Source organism: Plectropomus leopardus, chromosome 7, assembly GCF_008729295.1.
Source record: "Plectropomus leopardus isolate mb chromosome 7, YSFRI_Pleo_2.0, whole genome shotgun sequence".
Lineage (NCBI taxonomy): Eukaryota > Metazoa > Chordata > Actinopteri > Perciformes > Serranidae > Plectropomus > Plectropomus leopardus.
The window spans coordinates 34,402,643-34,421,987 of record NC_056469.1 but is presented as its reverse complement, the minus strand read 5'-3'; the positions used below and the strand labels follow the sequence as shown (position 1 = coordinate 34,421,987).

The following is a 19,345-nucleotide window of genomic DNA, read 5'->3' as shown; positions in this document are numbered from 1 at the left end:
TTTAGAAACTTTTTCATGTAAAATTTGAATGTGTAAAATAACTGCAGCTGTTAAATATATGAAGTGAAAGTACAAAGTGAAGTGCAGGTTCAGCATTTGATGTACTCAAGAAAAAACAATGTTTCACAGCTTCAGTTAAAACGTTTTTTAATCAGTCTGAAATATCTCAAGACTGAGATTTGTCATCTGTGACGGGTCTAAAATACGTTTTAGCAAAAAGCTGTGAAACATAACAGTCCATGAGACAAAAGTTGCTCTTTGAAATATAAAACAAAATGTAAATTTATAAGAAAAGTTTAAAGGAGGTGAAAGATCGAAGGCCTCTTAGTTTATCCACGTTTCTTCCACAGCACAGTAACACTTTAAGTTTTAGCTTTATTGTCCTTTAAGGAAACAGAGAAGTTAAAAGGTGATTTTATTTTTAAAGCGTGATGTTTCGTGCCGCTGAAGCTGCTGTTGTGTTTTGGAAACAGGGCGTGTCCGGACAGAAGGGTTTCCCCGGGTTCCCCGGAGAGGAGGGCGTCGCTGTAAGTGTTCGTCATTCACTTTCAACATATTTACTCACCCCGTTCAAAGTTCATATTTTAGCCTGAGATGCTTCATGGTTTGTTTGTTTTTTCCATTTTCAAACAATCAGTAATATACAGTTTAACCCTAGCACATCTTTTCCTCTGCTGCATTAAATTTAACCAGCCTTTATAGACAATGTTTTCTTGTATATATTTCAATTACTGGCGATGTCAAAGATTTCACTGCTGTATGTGTCACGAAATCATAAAAACTTCAAAATGAACCTCTTTTCTTCGTTTAGATTATGTTTTCTTTTTCCCGGACCTTATAATAAAACCCCAAAATTACTCAGATGAGTAATTATCTGTTGCAGACTTCTGAATGTTATATTTTTGCTCAATTCTCAGAAAAACATCAAGACGAAAAGACCATCCTCAGCGTGTTTTGGAACAGTTTGAGACAACCTCTGACAAAACATGATCAGGAAAAATATAAAAATACAAACTCAAAATACTGTATTTTTACATTTCACCCTTACAACTGAACTTTTTTAAAAAAGTGTTAATGAATGAAGGGAGATCGGGAGAAAACCGGAGCACCTGGAGTAAACCCGATAGAAAAGTCACAAATTAATACAATTTGACAATGTTTTTTTGGGTGTGGGGGGACACGGGAGCACACCCAGAGAGAACCCAAAATAACAAATTAATTAAATATTACAATGTTTTTTTGGGTGTGGGAGAAACGGAAGCACCCGGCGAAAAACCCTTGCAAATTAAGTCACAAATTTATGACTTTGGGCTGAGCCCTGAGTGTCCCGAAACCTGAGGAATCTCGAGATTCTCAGGCAGATACCCGACCTGTGTGGGGCTGCAGTGACTGGCTGCACAGGGCTGCTGCTGCCGCCGCTGCTGCCGCTGCTGCTGCCGCTGCTGCTGCTGCCGCTGCTGCTGCTGCTGCTGCCGCTGCTGCTGGCCTCTGGCATCACGCCACCTTGCATATGTGGCCCCTGGACCGAGCTGGCCGAGAGTTCCTGCTGCAGGGCGTCACGTTCTCTGGCGGTTTTGTCCTTTTTTGCCCTCATCGCCTCACATTTCGCCTCCAGAGCTCTTTCTTTGTCAGCCGTTTTCTGGAGCTGCTGGAGTTCTTTGCGGAGGGCTTTCCATCGGCGTTTCAAGGCTTTTTCTTCAACCTTCAGGAAGTCGTACTTGTTAGCAAGAGCTACTTCTCCTTGGAGGCTGCTGCGGAGCTCGTCAGTCTGTAACTGCAGAGACCTGCTGCCCTGGATAGAGGATGAGATCTCGTACTTGATCTCGAGGTGCGTCTGCTCCACAGCTGCTTCTCTGGAGCGCTCTGCAGCTCCTGAAGTTGTTTCAGCAGAGCGTCATTGTTGTTGGTCAGGACTTTTCTCTGCTGCCATGATGTCAAAAGTTGCCCTGAGATCGCTCAGAGGTTTCAGTTTGTCCTTGAGGACCTGGATTTCTGTGGATGCGGTCTTGTTGCGTTCCTTCAGGTCATCGATGCTTTTGTCACGTTGTCATGTTCGGTCTTTGGCTCATTTGCACTTGCTGCTGAGCTCAGACGGGGTTGTCGTCAGGACTCTGTTGTCTTCCTGCAGGACTGGCAACTCAGCTTCCAGTTGGATGAGTTTGCTCTTGCAGTCCTCTCTTAAAAACACAATCACCAAAATATTTTCTTGAAAACTTGCCAAAAAGATTTTAAGAAAAAGAAAAAAAACACTAGAAGTACTTTCTTCAAAAATTACGAAAAAAATAATTTTTAAAATTCACCAAAGTGTGCTCTTGAAAAAGCACCAACATTTTTTAAATCACAAAAAAATGGCCAAAAAAAATCTATTATTTATTTTTTTAATTTCAATTTCAATTTCCTCCATTCCCAATGTTTTAATATTATTATTCACTGTTAATATAACTTGTTTTAATCAGGAAGTCTCACAGTGGTGATGTCAGAGTTGAAGCAGCACTTTCTCTGGACTCACATGTGCTTCATCATGTCTCACACTCTTCGTATGTTGCAGGGCGAGCGAGGACGTCCGGGACCGAGCGGACCTCAGGGGGTCCAGGGTTGTCCTGGACTCAGAGGACCGAAGGTACAACACGGCTCGAAGCCACCGAGCACTTCTAATTACATCTGTCATCATATGTTACGTGTCATCATGCATGTGATGTGATGGGAGCAGCTGTGTGTCTCACAGTCTCTGTCTCTGTTTGTGTCTGCAGGGTTACCGTGGCGGCCGAGGAAACAGGGTGAGTGACTCAGGGCTGCTGGAGTGTAATAAAGTCAGGACGTAACGTAATGTGCTCTATGTGCAGAGGAATGTTTGGACAAACATTAAAGTCCAGATAGAGTCAAATTAGATAACCTGGAGAAAATCAGCTGTGACACTTGACTCTCTCCCAACGCTGCAGGGCGAAGAAGGAGACGACGGGCTGGACGGAGTTAACGGAGAACAGGTACGAGAGGAAATAATCACGTCATGATCAGTTATTGCTTTAATCTGAATAATTTACCCAGAGATGGAAAAACAGAGATGACTGGTTGTTCTGTAAATTAAAATCAAACGTAGGTCAAAAACTTGAACGGGTGCTCGTGCCAAACGGAAAACAAGATAAACAGGAAGGAAATCCAAAAAACATGGAGGAATAACATTTAAGAGCCTTCATTATAATGGCTAAATCAAAAAAGCCAACATGTTTCGACCAGTACGACTCTTCTTCACGGTTTTAAAAGACATTATAGATGTGGCCGCACCTACAGAGCGGCAGGAACCGATAGGAAGTCAGCATGTAACCCAGATGATGAACTGATGAATGAATAACAAACAAAAAACAGAATGAATAATAAACCATAATGACTAAACAAGAACATGAAATCAGATCCGTTAACCCCCCACAAGCACACAAGATAATACTCTACATATGTATATATATATATATATATATATACTGTGTATATATCACATCCATAAAACAGACTGTGTGAAAGAAAGTACAGCACAGGTTTTCAAACTGACACGTTAGATTCAGTCAGTGTGTTTACATGCACAGTTCAGGGGAGCCACAGTTGTGATTTATAATAACTTCGGGGATTAAGACTGTCACAGGCGCAGGAGGCCGTTTCATTAAATCAACAGTTCATGTGGGGTGAATGTGACGCCCTGATGAGATCAGGTGATGCTGAGATAAGGACGACCGTTTTTGTTTTCAGTCGGAGGAAATGAGCGGGCGTGTTCAGGAAGTGAGCTGATTGGAGGAATTTTTATGTTGTTTTTTTTCTTCTGTGTTTGCAGGGAGTGAGGGGAAAAGATGGAGCGAAAGGACTGAGAGGAGACCCAGGAAACCCAGTAAAACTGCGTTTTACACCTTTAAACTTTTCTCTTTGTGTGATGAATGTTTCTGTGTTTATCAAAACCAAAACATCATAAACAGTCTGAAAAATCTTCATTCAGCTCTTCTGAACGAAGCAGTTAGTTAGGATACAATAGTGAGTCTTTTATAGTTTGAATTTTGTGTTTTGTTGTTGTTAATATATAATTTCATGACATTCATGATCCATAATACCTTATATGTAAACATAAAATAATATATTTATAATAACTTGTTCATATGCATATTAACATTGCTGTGACTATTATTGCATCTACCTATAGTTATTATTGTTGTTGTTGTTTTTATTATTATTATTTAAAAAAATGAAATTACAGAATAATTAGTTATTTTATAGGTATTATAAGGTACCTTTAAATTTAGATGTGCATCAAATTTGGGACATCTATATCATAAGTCCATAAATAACAATTAGCTAATCATTTTTCAGACAACTATTTTATTAGTTAATTGATTTATTTTATGTGTTTTGTTAAAAGTTTGGATCTTGTCGGTTTGTAGAGCAGAAGTTTCTCTCTGTAGTTCAGTGGATCGCCGCTTTAGTCGTCACGCCTCATCAGCTGGGAGGCGTTGACCTCCGACCTCCAGCCGTTGATTGACAGGTTGAACTGTCGTCCTCAGGGTATCCCAGGTATCAGAGGGGAGGCGGGGCTGAGAGGACAGCGAGGACTGAGAGGAGATCCGGTGAGTCCAAACATTTACTCTCTCCCTCCAGGAGTGTCGCTTTTTTCGATCACATCGTGTCTTTATCCCGTTAACACGTCCAGCAGAGAAATTAATCTTTTCTTCATTCCTGAAATATTTAGGGATTTGTGGTTTACAGAGATACGACAGATTTATTTCTAAGATTTATTATCAACTGAAAGAACAGGAAGGAAGACACTGAGCACGCCTTTCAAAATAAATCCTTTAAAGAAACACAAATCCCTGAGATAAGATGTACTTTTTTAGCTCTAAACCTCATGCTGACTCATAATTCAATGACAATTCAATCACACACACATTCATGTGAATAAAAGCCCAAAAAACAAAAACAGCACTGGTTAAAACCAGGAACTGAGTAAAAACACCAGAGGCAGGACAAAAGCTAAAAATAGAAAGATAAAAATAAATAAACAAATAAATTTAAAAATATAAAATGATAGTTGTAATAATAAAAAATAAATAAGTAAAATACTCAAACTGTAAATAAGAGGTGAATGACAGAATAGCAGCACAGATTTAAATAAATAAATATGTTAAAAATAATAAAATTATGTGGGAAGAAGTAAAACTGTGAAATAGGCTAAAATGTATAAATAAGTAGTCAATAGATAAAATAAGTTTGATTAAAAGCCAAAGTGAAATTGTCGGTTTTAAGTTTGATTTTAAATTTATTTAAATTCTTCTTCTTTTTTTTTTAATCCACCCATATTTACGGCTACGAGCACAAAATCTACTGCTGCTGTTTGCTAAACTGAACCGGAAAAAAATCCATTTTAATTGAACAGTGTGAATGCTCTTTTTAAAATTATTGTATGTACAACCAGAAATAACTAAATTTACATTCGATTTTCACAGTGAGCAACTTTTCTTCATCATTTTGGAAAAAAAAAGAAATGTGATGTTAGGGTGTTGGAGGTGATGCAGAGCCTGAGAGGAATTTCTGCCTGAAAAGACTCAGATGAACTTTACAGCTGTTTAAAACGTAATCCTTGTTTTATTGTGAGATTGATTTTCTCTCTGAATGCATGTGACTGCAGCACTTCAGTAGAAGATTTTAAGACGTGACTACTGCTACATAAATGCAGCGTGGCTGTTAAAGTGAAGATGATCCACATCCATCCAAAAACAAAAGTCCTGTGTTGAGACGGTGAAATTTGTCTCATGGACACACCAGTAAACACGCTGAGTCTGCATGTTCGGATGTTTCTGAGGAGGGAAAAGAAGCTCTGATGTTTCTAATGAAGGCTCGTCTGTTTGGTTTAAACTGAAGACCGTACTGGGCGAAAAGCCACGGTCAAAATCTTCACAAAAGTTCGGTTCAGTTCAATTTTATTTCAATTCAGTTTTATTTAAAGCCCATAATCACAAATCATAGTTTTCCTCAGAGAGTTTTACAGCAAACGACATCCATCTGTCCTCGGACCCTCACGGCGACTTACGAACAAATTCCCCCAAAATATCTTTAAACATGGAAACATCTGATCAGCAGATCCTGACGTCCTGCAGGTTTCAGCCGAAGTCATCTGTCGCCTCGTTGATGACATTTACAAACAGTCTGCCGTGAAAACACAAAGTTTGTTGCCGAAGTTTAAACTGAGAGGCCTGCAGATCGCACACACACACACACACACACACACACACTTTTCTGCAGCTCAGCTCCTTCTGTGTCTCTTCTGTGTCAAATCGAAAGATCATTAGTAAGTTTCGGGGTCAGTAACTGTAATATCAGCTCTGCGCTGCTGTCAAACACAGCTGGATCACAGCTGCAGGCTCCACTCTAAGAAACTCAACACTGTCAGGAGTTTACCTTTTCGGACTGATGGAGTTGAGACTTTGTGCTTCGTCTGACAGGGTGAACCAGGAGCTGATAACACCACGCCGGGAGCTAAAGGAGAGCCCGGGAACGCTGGTTTGCCGGTAAGAAACGCCGCACGCTGGATCCGTGTTGAGGCGGATGCTGCGAAGCAGCAGCGGAGGTGATGCTGCGTTCACACACAAGTCGTTTTTAACGGACGCCGACGACATGAAGCGACAGACTGACGCCTGTGTCACGCTAAAAATCAGAGATCACCTTCTCAGCGCTCCAGTGATGCAGAGACGTGAACCGATCATGTGTTTTGACTCTAGCTGGTGCTGTGTTACTCAGCGTCCTGAGCAGATGCTTTATTGGACGGCAAAATGTGATTTCAGAATGACGCTCAAACATCGATCAAAGCATAGGTTTATTTTTACCAAATCCAAATTTTAGATGACGTTCAGCCAAGCTGTTTTTTTTTTTTTTTTTTTTAATTTAAACTCTTTATTTATAAACATTTTTCATGTTTTAAACAGAGTACAAAGTTAGGTAACCAAATAAAGAACACAGAGAAAAAAGAAAAGAATTATAATTATGAAGAAAGAAAAAAATAATCTGTCTCATGAGCTAAATAAGCATTTTTGCCACCGTTTTTCTCCCGAATCCTTTTGGAGTCGCATGGAGTCATTCGTTCTAACACATGTAAATGTTTAACAATATTCAGCCGAGCTGTTTTGTGGCAGACACACAATAGAGTGTGTGTCGAAGTAACGGCATTAAAAAGCGCTGACCGAACCTTCGACCGCGCCTCGGCGATGATGTCGCTGGTTGCACTTATGTGGTCTGTCGCTTTTTGCCGAAGATAATATCGGATGAGTTGGAGGTTGAGCTCTGTAAAAGTTGTTGAATGAACTTAGTCATTTGAATCATTTCAATTTTGGATCAGTTTTGGACCCTTTCGGACACACCGCCGCTGCGTTTGTTCCCGACTGCAGTGACTCTCGTCTCTTTAGCGAGAAACTTCTTAAAATCCTAATTTAATCATTTAATCTGATCATAGTTGTTCAACAGTTGTTCCAAAACCATCATCAGCTCATCTACTTGCATGTTTTGTCATTCTGAGAAAAGTCTGAGTTTCTCTGTAATTGACTCCGAAATCATATTTTATTAATGAAATGTATCCTTGATCGCTTTGTTGAAATGTGACGTTTTTACCTCCGCAGGGAGCACCTGGACAGGACGGGCGGCCAGGTGAGAGCGGAGTCCTTGGAAACCCGGTGAGATATTTTTTTCTTTTTCTATTGTGATCAAATTTTTCTTTAGTTTTTGTGCAGAATATAATAACAAATCATATTTACAAGAATCAGTATTGATACTGTCCCCTCCCTGACCTGTGATGTCTAAGTCATATAACTAAAAAAATATGTATTTATACACAGAATGTACACTGAGAGCTCAGAAAATGTGCTTTTTGTGGACATACATTTAATGGCTGTTGAGCTGATTGTGTTTCTGATTGTACGCAGCTGTTAAAAAACACAATTAGGAGAAACTGACAGGAGCGTTAACACAAAGTTTACATGGGCACAAACACTCAGATTCTGCCTGCTCACGACTCTGCCAAAACGTCTATCAGATAAAACCTTCATAGTCTGTTGATAACAGCATAGTGATAAATAAATCACTCATAAAAACTAAATATCTGTATAAATCTTTAAATATGTTGTTTCTGTGCTGCTCAGGGTCCAGATGGAAGAAGAGGGGCGCCCGGTGGGAAGGTAGGACGGGAAGTCCAACAACCCTCAGCGCTGTTAGTTCTGCTTTACACACCAGTAAACAGCTTTTATAAACTGTTTGTGTGTGTGTGTGTGTGTGTGTGTGTCCGTCCTCTTGCAGGGTGTAACTGGAGGGCCAGGAGATCCAGGACTCCAAGGCAGTCCAGGTGCTTCAGGTCCACAGGTGAGCAATCAGCACAGTGATGATGTTTACATGCACAGAATATTCTGGTTTTGCACTTTTTCAAAAAAATACACAATACCTACGAAATAGCGGTGGGCGATATATCGAATTCACTAGAGATAGCGCAGTTTGTTCCACGTGGGATATATAAAAGAACTATATTGTGAACAGAAAGTTGAAATTGTCATTTCGTTTTTATGAGCCACCGGTATTTTGGCTCTTCCGCTCTCCTCTACGGCTCTCTGCCTCTCAGACACACACACAAATCAGGGCTTTTGCAGAGCTCCAGACTCTGACATTTTAGTCACATTTTGTGGCCATGGAGCACTACTGCGATTTGCAAATACTATTAATATCTCAACTGTAGAGCTGTTAGTTTGTTTCCAGCTTACAAAGAATAAATCATCAGGTTTAACGACGCTGCCATAGCAACTTAACTTAATGAGTGGCAATGATGAGCAGATGAGTTGTGTGTTTGTATCAGAGCTCCGATTGCGACTACTTAGTCACATTTTGCGAGCACGGAGCTCCAGTGCACCTGCAAATATTACCAAAATATGAACTGCAGAGCTCTTGGTTTGTTGCCAGCTCAAAATGAATGAATCCTCATGGGTAAAGTTTAATGAATGTTTCAAAATATCAAGATACATGGCGAGTATCGTGGTTATAGAAAATAAATGAATGAATATTTAGAGCCGTATCGCCCAGTCTTAAACTCTGCTGCAGACGTGGCTGCTCAAATGTCACCCATTACCATCACACACCTTTTTACCTTCATTCTTTCTTCCTCCATCCCTGCAGACCACGCACTTCTGCCGCCCAAATCTGCATTTTGATTCGGTCTGGTAGTTACTGGTCATATATGGCACCAGGTTTCGGTACTCGGCCCTACATACAACCAGCTGTGATTGACATAAAACACACTCGTGAGATGCATCCATCTCCAAATAATGAATAATGTCCTTCAGGTTTCTAGCAAAATGCTACAATTGGAATAAAGTCTAATTCTGGATATGCGAATGGAATATGTTGTTTACATGAACTGTATAAAATTAGTAACATTAGTGGAATTTTATCTTTTATGTAAACGTAGATTAATGGCTCCCGCCTCAGAAAGTCAGATTATGAAGGTAGAGGAAGAGTCAAGGAGTTCAGCTCAGGTCAAAGACTGGAAGCAGAGACATGTTTTAAAATCTTAATTATTTCGTCTTGTCCCTGCAGGGCCCCAGAGGGGTCAGAGGTCAACCTGGACCCAGAGGAATCCCTGGCCTTCCTGGACCTCAGGTCAGTTCATCACCTCGACCTTCACTCCTCTTCACAAATTACACAGTAACTGAACTGACCCCAGACCAGCTGACAGGACGACACACACTCTGATGTGTTGAACTTTGTCTGCAATCTAAAAAATGTTTTTCCAATATTTTCTTATTTAATTTTCCCTTTTACTTATTTATTATTTACATTCATTGAATTATTTTATTTGATCTTATCTTTAATTTATTTCAACGTGTTTATTTGCTTAGCTTTTGACCTTCATATCTTTACAAAAAAAATTAAATAAAAAAATGGACCACTAAAATAAAGTGTCACCTCAGATGCTTCATGTTCTACACGTTTAATTAATTTCAGTTTTTTTCAATAACATGAAAATTATTATTCCTGACACGTCGCTGAAGGTTTGATGGTCCGGCAGGTCCTTTTTTGGGACCGTAGGAGACATCAGGTTTTGGCTCCACGTTCATGTTACTGTGCTGAGTCTTGTTTTATGCTGCATGGCCAAAAATATGTGGACACGATAATGCACAGAAATTTCCCTGAAAAAATACAGAGGACATGATCTCAGTGGTAGCTCCAAATGTAACCTTTGTTGTATGAAATGAAAACCTAGTTAAATTAGTTTCAGAACATTTTACTTAAAATATAAATGTAGAGAATACAACTTTAACTTTTTTTGTTTGTTTATCTTAATATCTTAAAAGTTTTAGCAAAATGGATGTATAAAAAAATGTTCAATCCTAAACCTGATTTTCTGTCCCTCTGGAGATTCTCAGCCGTCTTAAACGTTCATCAGATTCACTTCACGAGTGCGAGAAGTGTTGGTTAATTCTGTGGTTGTCACATTTGACGCCTTAATTATCACGTGTCACAAATCATGCAGACTCTGACAGATGATGTCACCGCCTGACGTCTGGGACTCATCTGGTTTTTGGCTCCAGTTAGGAGGCAGAAAAAGTCATCGACGTTCCCACTTAGTTATTTTTATTTACTGAAAATAATGCGAATATTGTCTGATCAGATTTGTAAAGTGGACAAATCTGATCAGACAAGTAAATATATGTTGTTAGATGTTACTGAGAATATTTGGTCATAATTGTAGCTATTTTCAATCCATGTGTTTTATAGATGTGATCCGCCCTCAAATTATCTTTATTTATGAGCCATGTGTGGAGGTCGTTAAATTAATCAGAGCCAGAAATAACTTTTCAGAGCTGATTCTTTCCAAAACGCTAAGTGAGGAAATAAAAAGTGTCGCCAGGCAGAATAACAGTATAGTGTTGTGAAAAAGCTATAGTATTTATTATGGCTATAATATAAAAAATAAAAGCCTAGAGCCTGATATCGTCCACCCGCCCGACAGAGGTCCCGCTGCCGGTGGCCTTTTTTACACCATGATTTTTTGGGTATGCACACAAGGATGCTCAGCTTCTCTGACTCTGTTGGTTTCCTGCAGGGTGGACCGGGACTGGCTGGAAACCCGGGAGCAGCCGGACGCCGCGGAGCAAACGGGCAGAAGGTGTGTGACTTTACCCAGAAACATGTCACCAGTTTAACCTCAAATCAGATTAAATCAGATCAGGGCGAAAATACTCCGTGACAGGAAAATAAAAACTGAGCGTTTTTGCTGTTCAAGGGTCAACCAGGAGATCCAGGTGTTAAAGGTGTTCCAGGACCACAAGGAGCCAGAGGGATGCCCGTAAGTCGCTGCAGTGTTTGTATATAATAGTATGTAAAATAATATAAACTGTGCATCTGATGTTTGTGCCTCTGTCTGTCTGTCTGTCTGTCTGTCTGTCTGTCTGTCTGACTGTCTGTCTGTCTGTCTGTCTGTCTGACTGTCTGTCTGTCTGTCTGTCTGTCTGTCTGTCTGTCTGACTGACTGACTGTCTGTCTGACTGTCTCAGGGTCAGGACGGCAGAGATGGTTACGGACCTCCAGGATCTAAAGGTGCAAAGGTAAGAAACTGTCCTCCATCTTTTCAGAAACATAAATCCTAAACTGTCAGATAATTTGTAAGAATATGGTGCATTTTTTAAATTAATAGTAACTTGTGGTACTTTCTCGTTAAAGGGAGATCCTGGTTTCCCTGGTTACCCCGGTCTACCGGTGAGTCCACTTACACTTGCTGTGAATTCATTTTAACAACTTTATACAAAGCCGACCCAGATGGAGACGAATGATTTAAGTCGTTCAGGACTCATGTTTTAGATTCAGAAGCTACATCAGACGTTCGCACAGTAACAGGAATAAAGTGTGACTAAATTTATGTGCATGCTGGTGTTTCTCCAAATGCTTCTGGAGCCCTGAGAGAGATAAGATCTGTGTTTATTCTGCGCCGACAGTGAAAGTCGACTGTTTGTGTTAATGTTTCGGTGTTTATATATTCAAAGATAATACAGAAGGAAAATATGAGAAACAGAAAGCACTTTGTGAATTTGCTGCGTTTCTGTTGTTGTGTTCAGGGTGAGGATGGCCTGCAGGGACCCAGAGGACATCCAGGACGTAAAGGGAACCGAGGACGCGGCGTGAGTGTTGACTAACTGCGATTTTGATCTTTTTTTTAAATCTGTGTTTTTGCTTCATGATAACTTTTGTTTGGTTTGTCCGATGAACGCAGGGGAACTCAGGCAGGCCGGGAGAACCAGGCAGGCCTGGAGAGCAAGGATACTCAGGACACAGGGTGAGTCCATCATCATCATCATCATCATCATTAAAACCACCTTCACTCTGCATACTACCTTAAAAATGTATTTCACTGCTGAGGAGACCGTCTTTTCATTAAACCGTCTTTTCTCTCTAAAAAAACTAAAAAAAAACAACTTTTGATTAGGGCTGTGGCGTTTGATCAAGACATAGAAAAACCTACAGTTAGTTAGTTAGTTAGATAGTTAGATAGTTAGATAGTTAGTTAGTTAGTTAGTTAGATAGTTAGATAGTTAGTTAGATAGTTAGTTAGTTAGATAGTTAGATAGTTAGTTAGTTAGTTAGTTAGTTAGTTAGATAGATAGTTAGTTAGTTAGTTAGTTAGATAGCTAGATAGTTAGTTAGACAGTTAGTTAGATAGTTAGATAGTTAGTTAGACAGTTAGTTAGATAGTTAGTTAGTTAGATAGTTAGTGTTAGATCCTTTACAGCAATACTCCAATAAGCACGGACACAAGGGTGATAAAACTTTGTTAAATTTTTTTGGACAGGGTTTGTGTGGCTAAAAAAAGCTCATTTAAAAAAAAAAACCAATAAAAATAATCTAAAATTAAATAAAGTAAAAACATAAAAACAGATTGAAAAAGGGGGGAAGGTGGGGTTTAAAGGGATTAAAGAAGTGAGAAATAAAAGGATGTAATATGATTAAATCGCTTTCCATTTGTTTTATTCTTATTCTTTATTCTTCTTTATTGAGCTCCGTTCAGTTGATGCGACTCAATTTCGTTGTATTTACGTGCACAGTGACCATAAAGGTATTCTGGAGGGACGTTTAACAGAGTTCACGGACTCGTACGACCCGCATTTTTATGATACGAAACTGGTTAAAAATCAGCAAAGTATCTCTTTAACTTCTGCTCGTGTGAAAGTGAACAGTCAAACCAGTATGGACCACTGATGAAGAGAAAGGGTTAATAAAGCCTCTCCTACTCTTTCCAGGGTCCCAGAGGTCTTCCTGGACATAAAGGCATGACTGTAAGTCCCCCTTAAATCTAACTATACAAAGTTAGATATTAAATCCCGGCGTCCGTATTTAAACATGACGTCTTCTCCGTTTGTCTTCAGGAGTGTCAGCTGATCACCTACATCAGAGACAACTGTGGTGAGAGTCACACACACTGAGGCAACGTGCGCTCGCCGTCATCCTTTCAGTGATGAAACTCTGAGTGATATTTTCTGTTTTTTCCTCCACACAGCGTGCTCCATTGGTACGTATTTCCATTTGATAATTACAACACAAGTGTGGTGAGTAGAAGACAAACCTTCGTCGTCTCAGCCTCTTCAGCTTCTTCACATCGATGCTTGTTGATGTTGGATGGAGGTTCACGCGTTCATAATCATCTCTCGTGGTTTATTTACAGTAAATATGTATTTGTACAGGCATGCTGGTGGTGCAGCTCTGTGCATGTCGGTCACGTTTGTGATGAGACAATTATATCTAAATGTTATTAGTACAATTATAGTGATAGTTTATTTGATATAGACATACAGTAGAATTAGAAATGTACATTTACGCACAAGAACCAGACGTCCCGTGTTTTGTGTTTGTAACAAACAAACACAAAATTCAAATATTTATATGTATATATATGAACTGTGTAAAAATGCCTATAATATATATTATTATATATTCATTCAGAGTTTTTTCACAGTGGATGAAAAAATAAATACATACAGACATGATTTTAAGTGAAATGGGACATCCTGATGAGCTGCTCAGAGCTTGTAGATAAAAGCAGAGACATTAAAAAACATCCAGGTTCACAAATATCAATTTCATCCCGAAACTTTGCTCTAAAACTTCAAAAGCAAAAGTGTAGTAACATTAATACAATACATGACGACAAACGGCATCTATGACCGATGTCTGACAAGGACGAGGACACAGACGTCTGTCCCTCTGGTGGTAGAAACGTCCGATGACTGGAGCTCGGAGTTCTTCTTTTCTCCAATAAACGATGTGACTCTTTAGTTTTAGGTGAACTCTTCTTTGTTGGTTCTCAGATCGATCCGAGTGTCCAGCTTACCCCACAGAGCTGGTGTTCGGTCTGGACATGTCCTCGGATGTGACCCCTGCAGCCTTCGAGAGGCAGCGCACCGCCCTCCTCTCCCTGCTGGACGACATCGCCATCGCCGAGAGCAACTGTCCGACGGGCGCTCGCGTCGCCGTGGTGGGTTACGGCGCCAACACCAAGCACCTGATCCGCTTCCAGGACTATCGCCGCAAGAGACAGCTGATCGAATCAGTGAAGAGCATCGCCCTGGAGAGGACGTCCCAACAGCGCAACCTCGGCGCCGCCATGCGCTTCGTCGGTCAGCACATCTTCAAACGCATCCGAGCTGGAGTAATGATGAGGAAGGTGGCCGTCTTCTTCTCTAACGGCCCCGCAGCGGATGTTAACGACATTGTTACGGCCATGATGGAGTACCAGGCCCTCAACATCGTCCCGGCAGTCGTCTCTCTGAGGAACGCTCCGGCTATCAGTCGAGCGATGGAGGTACGTTGATTTTTCTCTCTTTCAGAACAGTTAGAATTTCTTCTGCTTTTTTTGTCAGTTTGTTTGAGGGGGAATGGCAAAGGGTCGAGGTCGCAATTGAACCTGCGGATGCTGCGGCGAGAACGTAGCCTCTGTACATGGGGCGCCCGCTGTAACGTCTTTCTGCTTTTAATTATGTTGTACGAACCTGTTCACTCTGAAGTGTTTCTAAAAAACTGAACATCAAAAACCAACCAACCAACACATCAAACAACCAGCTCTGTTCCAGTGACACGAGCTGGCACTCGCTCCAGAAGTTTCCAAAATTCACCAACTGACATCATATGCTCACGTGCATGATGGCGATGTCATCACGCATACCTGAAAGCATTAAAGACGTTAAACACATTAAACTTTGGCGTCTCTGCAGCAGAAAAATGCAAATACTTTTGAAGCTGCTGCTACCTGACCAGAGAAAACAGAGAAAAAGGCTTTGCTTAATAGGCAGAAAACCTACAACCACCATAATGCATTGCGGCTTAATAAAGCTCCTGCTGGTGGGTGACGTAATGTGATCTGTGATACTCAAATTTATTGGCCACGCTGTCATTATTTCAGTAGAAGAAATGTGTTTGGAGATCAGTGAGGTGTTTTTTTTGTTTAATCTTCGTGTCACCTCAGCCGCACTCAGAGCTGTGATTAACGACTGCTGCTGTTCCTTCACAGGCGGACGACTCGGGACGCTCCGTCTTCACAGTGCTGGGGAGGGACACGGCTGCTGACCTGAGGAAGGTCAAGACCTGTGCGATCTGTTACGGTACGCTGTGAGGCTCATACGCAGTCTGATTCATACAGAGTGCGGCAGGGATGATGTTTTTCTGTAGGACAACCTGGGAAATAACGTCCTGGTTCCCTGGTCAATGAGAGTTTTCCCCTGAATTTTGGATTATGGCAGAAAGTAAGTTATATAGTAAACAAACATTTATGATACTTAAATGTTTTGTTCAGCAAGGTGATTTTCACCAGGTGGGTTTCCACTAACCCTCAAGTTGAAATTGCAATTGTAAAATACCCCGATTGGAAACGTTTGAAATTTTGAAAAAACTCCTATTTACCCCCAAAATGTTATTACGCTCACGAGGTGGTGTTTCAGGCAAAACGAAAAAGCCATATTTGGCAAAACTGCAATGGAAACACTTTTTAGTCTTTTCTAGATCACATGATGCTGTGAGGTCACATGACGCTGTGTCTGTGTGCTGTCAGTATGAACTGGCTCCCTCATGATGCAGCAGGAGCCACAGAAGCTGTTATTGCATCACATAACTCTGAGAAAGTTTTGAATCCCTTTCCATCACGGCTCCATAACACGCCTACGTGGCCTTGGATTGGAAATAATGACGGCTAGTGCGGTGGCTGCAATAGAAGCTGCTGATGTTTTGAACATCCATCACCATGGTTACTGGGATGTTATCGCCAGAGGAAAAGTCACATGACATCACTCAGTGGAAAAGCCATCATCTTGCCATTTTTTTTAATTGGCATTTTTAAAATATTGCTGAATTTTTTGCAAACCTGTGATGGAAACCCACCAACAAATGAACCCCATGTTCAAGAAACAATACTGGTCGATCGCTAATTCTCATGACGGACGTCTTTGTTCAACAGTGGAATAATCTCAGTCAAACTTCAAGTTTCAAGTTTATTAATTGTCATTCCATCCAGATCTGCACACAGAACACAAACAGCGGAGATAAATAACCTCCGAACCATTAAAATAAACTGACAGTCAGCTCATATTATACGACATTTAACGATACTGTTATAACATGGCTCAGCACAGTTTCAAACATTCATCGGGTATCTGAACGAGAGCTGCTTCTTGTGTGTTTAGACCCCTGCAAACGCTCGGAGCAGTGCGCCTTCATCCAGGAGCCGGTGCCACCTCAGGACGTGGATGTGGACCTGGTGATGGTGATGGACAGCTCCAGGGAGATGCAGGCCGATGAGTACGCCGGCGCTCAGCAGCTGCTGGGCTCCGTGGTGGAGCAGCTGGCCGTGAGCTCGCAGCCCCGCAGGGCCGGTACCCAGGCCCGGGTGGCTGTAGTCCAGCAGAGCGGCACCCGCGCTCCAAAGGTGGAGTTCGGACTGGGCACCTACCAGAACAGCAACCTGATGAGGAGGCACCTGATCCAGAACATGACGCAGCAGGGCGGCTCCTCGGCGCTGGGACAGACGCTGGAGTTCACCCTGAAGGAGGTGCTCCTGAAGGCCAGCCAGCCCCGGAGGAAAAGGGCGGTGCTGACCGTGGTGGGCACCAAGACGGCCTACGAGGACCGGGCCAAGCTGAGCTACATCTCCCAGAGGGCCAAGTGTGAGGGCGTGGCGTTGTTCGTGGTGACGGTCGGCGATCGTTACGACCGGGCTCAGGTGGACGAGCTGGCCAGTCAGCCTGTCGTGCAGCACCTGATCCACATGAGCAGACTGAAGGCTGACGAGCAGGGCTACGCTCAGCGCTTCTTCAGGGTCTTCCTCACCGCCCTCAACAGTAAGATCACGCCGACGCTGCAGAGTTTTACATTCAAACATCAGTTTGTTTTAAATTAATCATAAAGCTGAATTCTTTCATATTGTTTCTGAGCATCAACACGAGCACAGTGGTGAAAAAAAACACGTTATATTAATAATAAAACTGTTTCCACATTGAAACGGTGCTTAAGCATTAAGTCAAGTCAAAATCACAAATCACAGTTTGCCTCAGAGAGCTTTTACACGACGTCCCTCTGTCGTTTCCCCACCAATCCCATCATTCAATGATATTACATTCACACCAAGTTTTCTGCCTCCTGAGTACTTTTACTTTTGATAATTTAAGTAGATTTGACTGAAAATGCTTCTGTACTTTGACTTTGTTGCAATACTGAATGCTGTACTTTTACTTGTTTTGTTGTTTTTGTACAAGTATCCGAAAACGCGTGAATGTGTTTGTGTTTATTTCAGAGGGAATGAACACGTATCCTCCCCCTTCCTTAAAACGCACGTGTGACCGGCTCAAAGAACAAAATGGAGAACAAATATTCACAAACAGGTAACTCAAACTGTGGAATTACACGCAACCACGAAGACAAACACATTCAGACCGACAGCCGGTCAGTCAGTTCAAAAGTCATCACAAAAATGAATCCGCAGCTAGTTTGATAATCCAGTTAGTGTTTTTTGTTATTTATTAAGAGATGTTAACTTTCCCGTGCAACATTTCCGTCACGTTAGAAAAGATTCAAAGGTCCAGTGTTTAGGATTCAGGGGGATATATCGGCAGAAGTGGAATATAATCAAATTTTAGTCTGTTTTCTTTAGTGTACAATCACCTGAAAGTAAGAATTTTTGTGTTTTTGTACTTAAGAATGAGCTCTTTATAGCTACACCATGGATCTGTTATAAACCATGGATCTGTTATAAACCATGGATCTGTTATAAACCATGGATCTGTTATAAACCATGGATCTATTATAAACCATGGATGTATCATAAATCTGGATACAGCGGTGGGGGCGGGGCCTCATTCATGCCTATAAGCGCTGCTCAGTGGTGCATGAAGCAGAGAAAACTCTTTTTCCAGGTTTAGAAAAGTGTAAAATACCCGTATCTACCTGCCCATAGAGCATGCGTAGAAGTGATTAACGACAGCCGAACGTGGCCGAGTGCAGCCGAGTGTACCCGAGCACTGACTCCGACTCACAGGCTCGCTCACACAGATGACCCGAGTGCTCGGAGTGAACAGCGCCGGTGCACGACCATCCCTCCTTAGCTTATTAGCAACAGCAGCTAATCGACGGTAATATTTACGTGCTAATTAGATAATATCTATCTCTCTATATATACACACACACACACACACACACACACTTAACGTAACTTATCAGGGAATCATATCATAATCACAACTGGAGAAATCAAATTAACAGAATCAAAAAGTGTTGTATAATAAAAGGCAGTGCCTTGTAATATTGCCCCGTGTATTAATACACAGCTCAACTTTAAGTAAATACTACGTTCAGTACCTGTTAATAAGTGTATCTAGTGCTCCGCGCTGCTCACAGACACAGTAAGACGTCTATATTACAGCTTTACAGCCAACAGCGTATGGATGTGTTGTAAAATGGTAAAATTGATGAATTATGATTCAAAAATATCCGTTACTACGGCCGGTACGAAGCCTGTGCTGTGTCAGAAACTCTTAGAGTTACATGCGCGTTCTCACGGTAAAGTCCTGCAGGTCCGATGCACGTTCATCTTGTCTGGAGAAATACCGATTTCCAAATCTTCAATCATAAAATATTGCATTTTACGTCTTTAGGACTTGACGTGTTTAATAATGGCTATAAAATATGCGTTCTGAAAAGTCAACGCGTCTCAAACAAAAATATCCAGTGATTTAAGGAGGTCTCTTTCCCAATGTTAACAAACAGGGAAAAGTCTTTCTGGGCCAGTGTGCATCACGTGACGCTGTAGTTC

General features: G+C 41.3%; 1 protein-coding gene across 1 annotated transcript in view; it reads left to right on the top strand.

The window, feature by feature from the left end:
- col6a4a (collagen, type VI, alpha 4a) overlaps positions 1 to 19,345 on the top strand; it is a 70,081-nt gene that overhangs the window by 47,676 nt on the left and 3,060 nt on the right. The window contains 25 exon segments of the mRNA XM_042489514.1: positions 474 to 527; positions 2,549 to 2,620; positions 2,751 to 2,777; positions 2,940 to 2,984; positions 3,821 to 3,874; positions 4,539 to 4,601; positions 6,474 to 6,539; positions 7,641 to 7,694; positions 8,160 to 8,195; positions 8,314 to 8,376; positions 9,598 to 9,660; positions 11,108 to 11,170; positions 11,288 to 11,350; positions 11,559 to 11,609; positions 11,725 to 11,760; positions 12,117 to 12,179; positions 12,272 to 12,334; positions 13,296 to 13,331; positions 13,422 to 13,458; positions 13,553 to 13,564; positions 14,361 to 14,854; positions 15,560 to 15,650; positions 16,725 to 17,378; positions 17,831 to 17,979; positions 19,300 to 19,321. Coding sequence (XP_042345448.1) covers positions 474 to 527; positions 2,549 to 2,620; positions 2,751 to 2,777; positions 2,940 to 2,984; positions 3,821 to 3,874; positions 4,539 to 4,601; positions 6,474 to 6,539; positions 7,641 to 7,694; positions 8,160 to 8,195; positions 8,314 to 8,376; positions 9,598 to 9,660; positions 11,108 to 11,170; positions 11,288 to 11,350; positions 11,559 to 11,609; positions 11,725 to 11,760; positions 12,117 to 12,179; positions 12,272 to 12,334; positions 13,296 to 13,331; positions 13,422 to 13,458; positions 13,553 to 13,564; positions 14,361 to 14,854; positions 15,560 to 15,650; positions 16,725 to 17,378; positions 17,831 to 17,979; positions 19,300 to 19,321 — 2,431 coding nt within the window.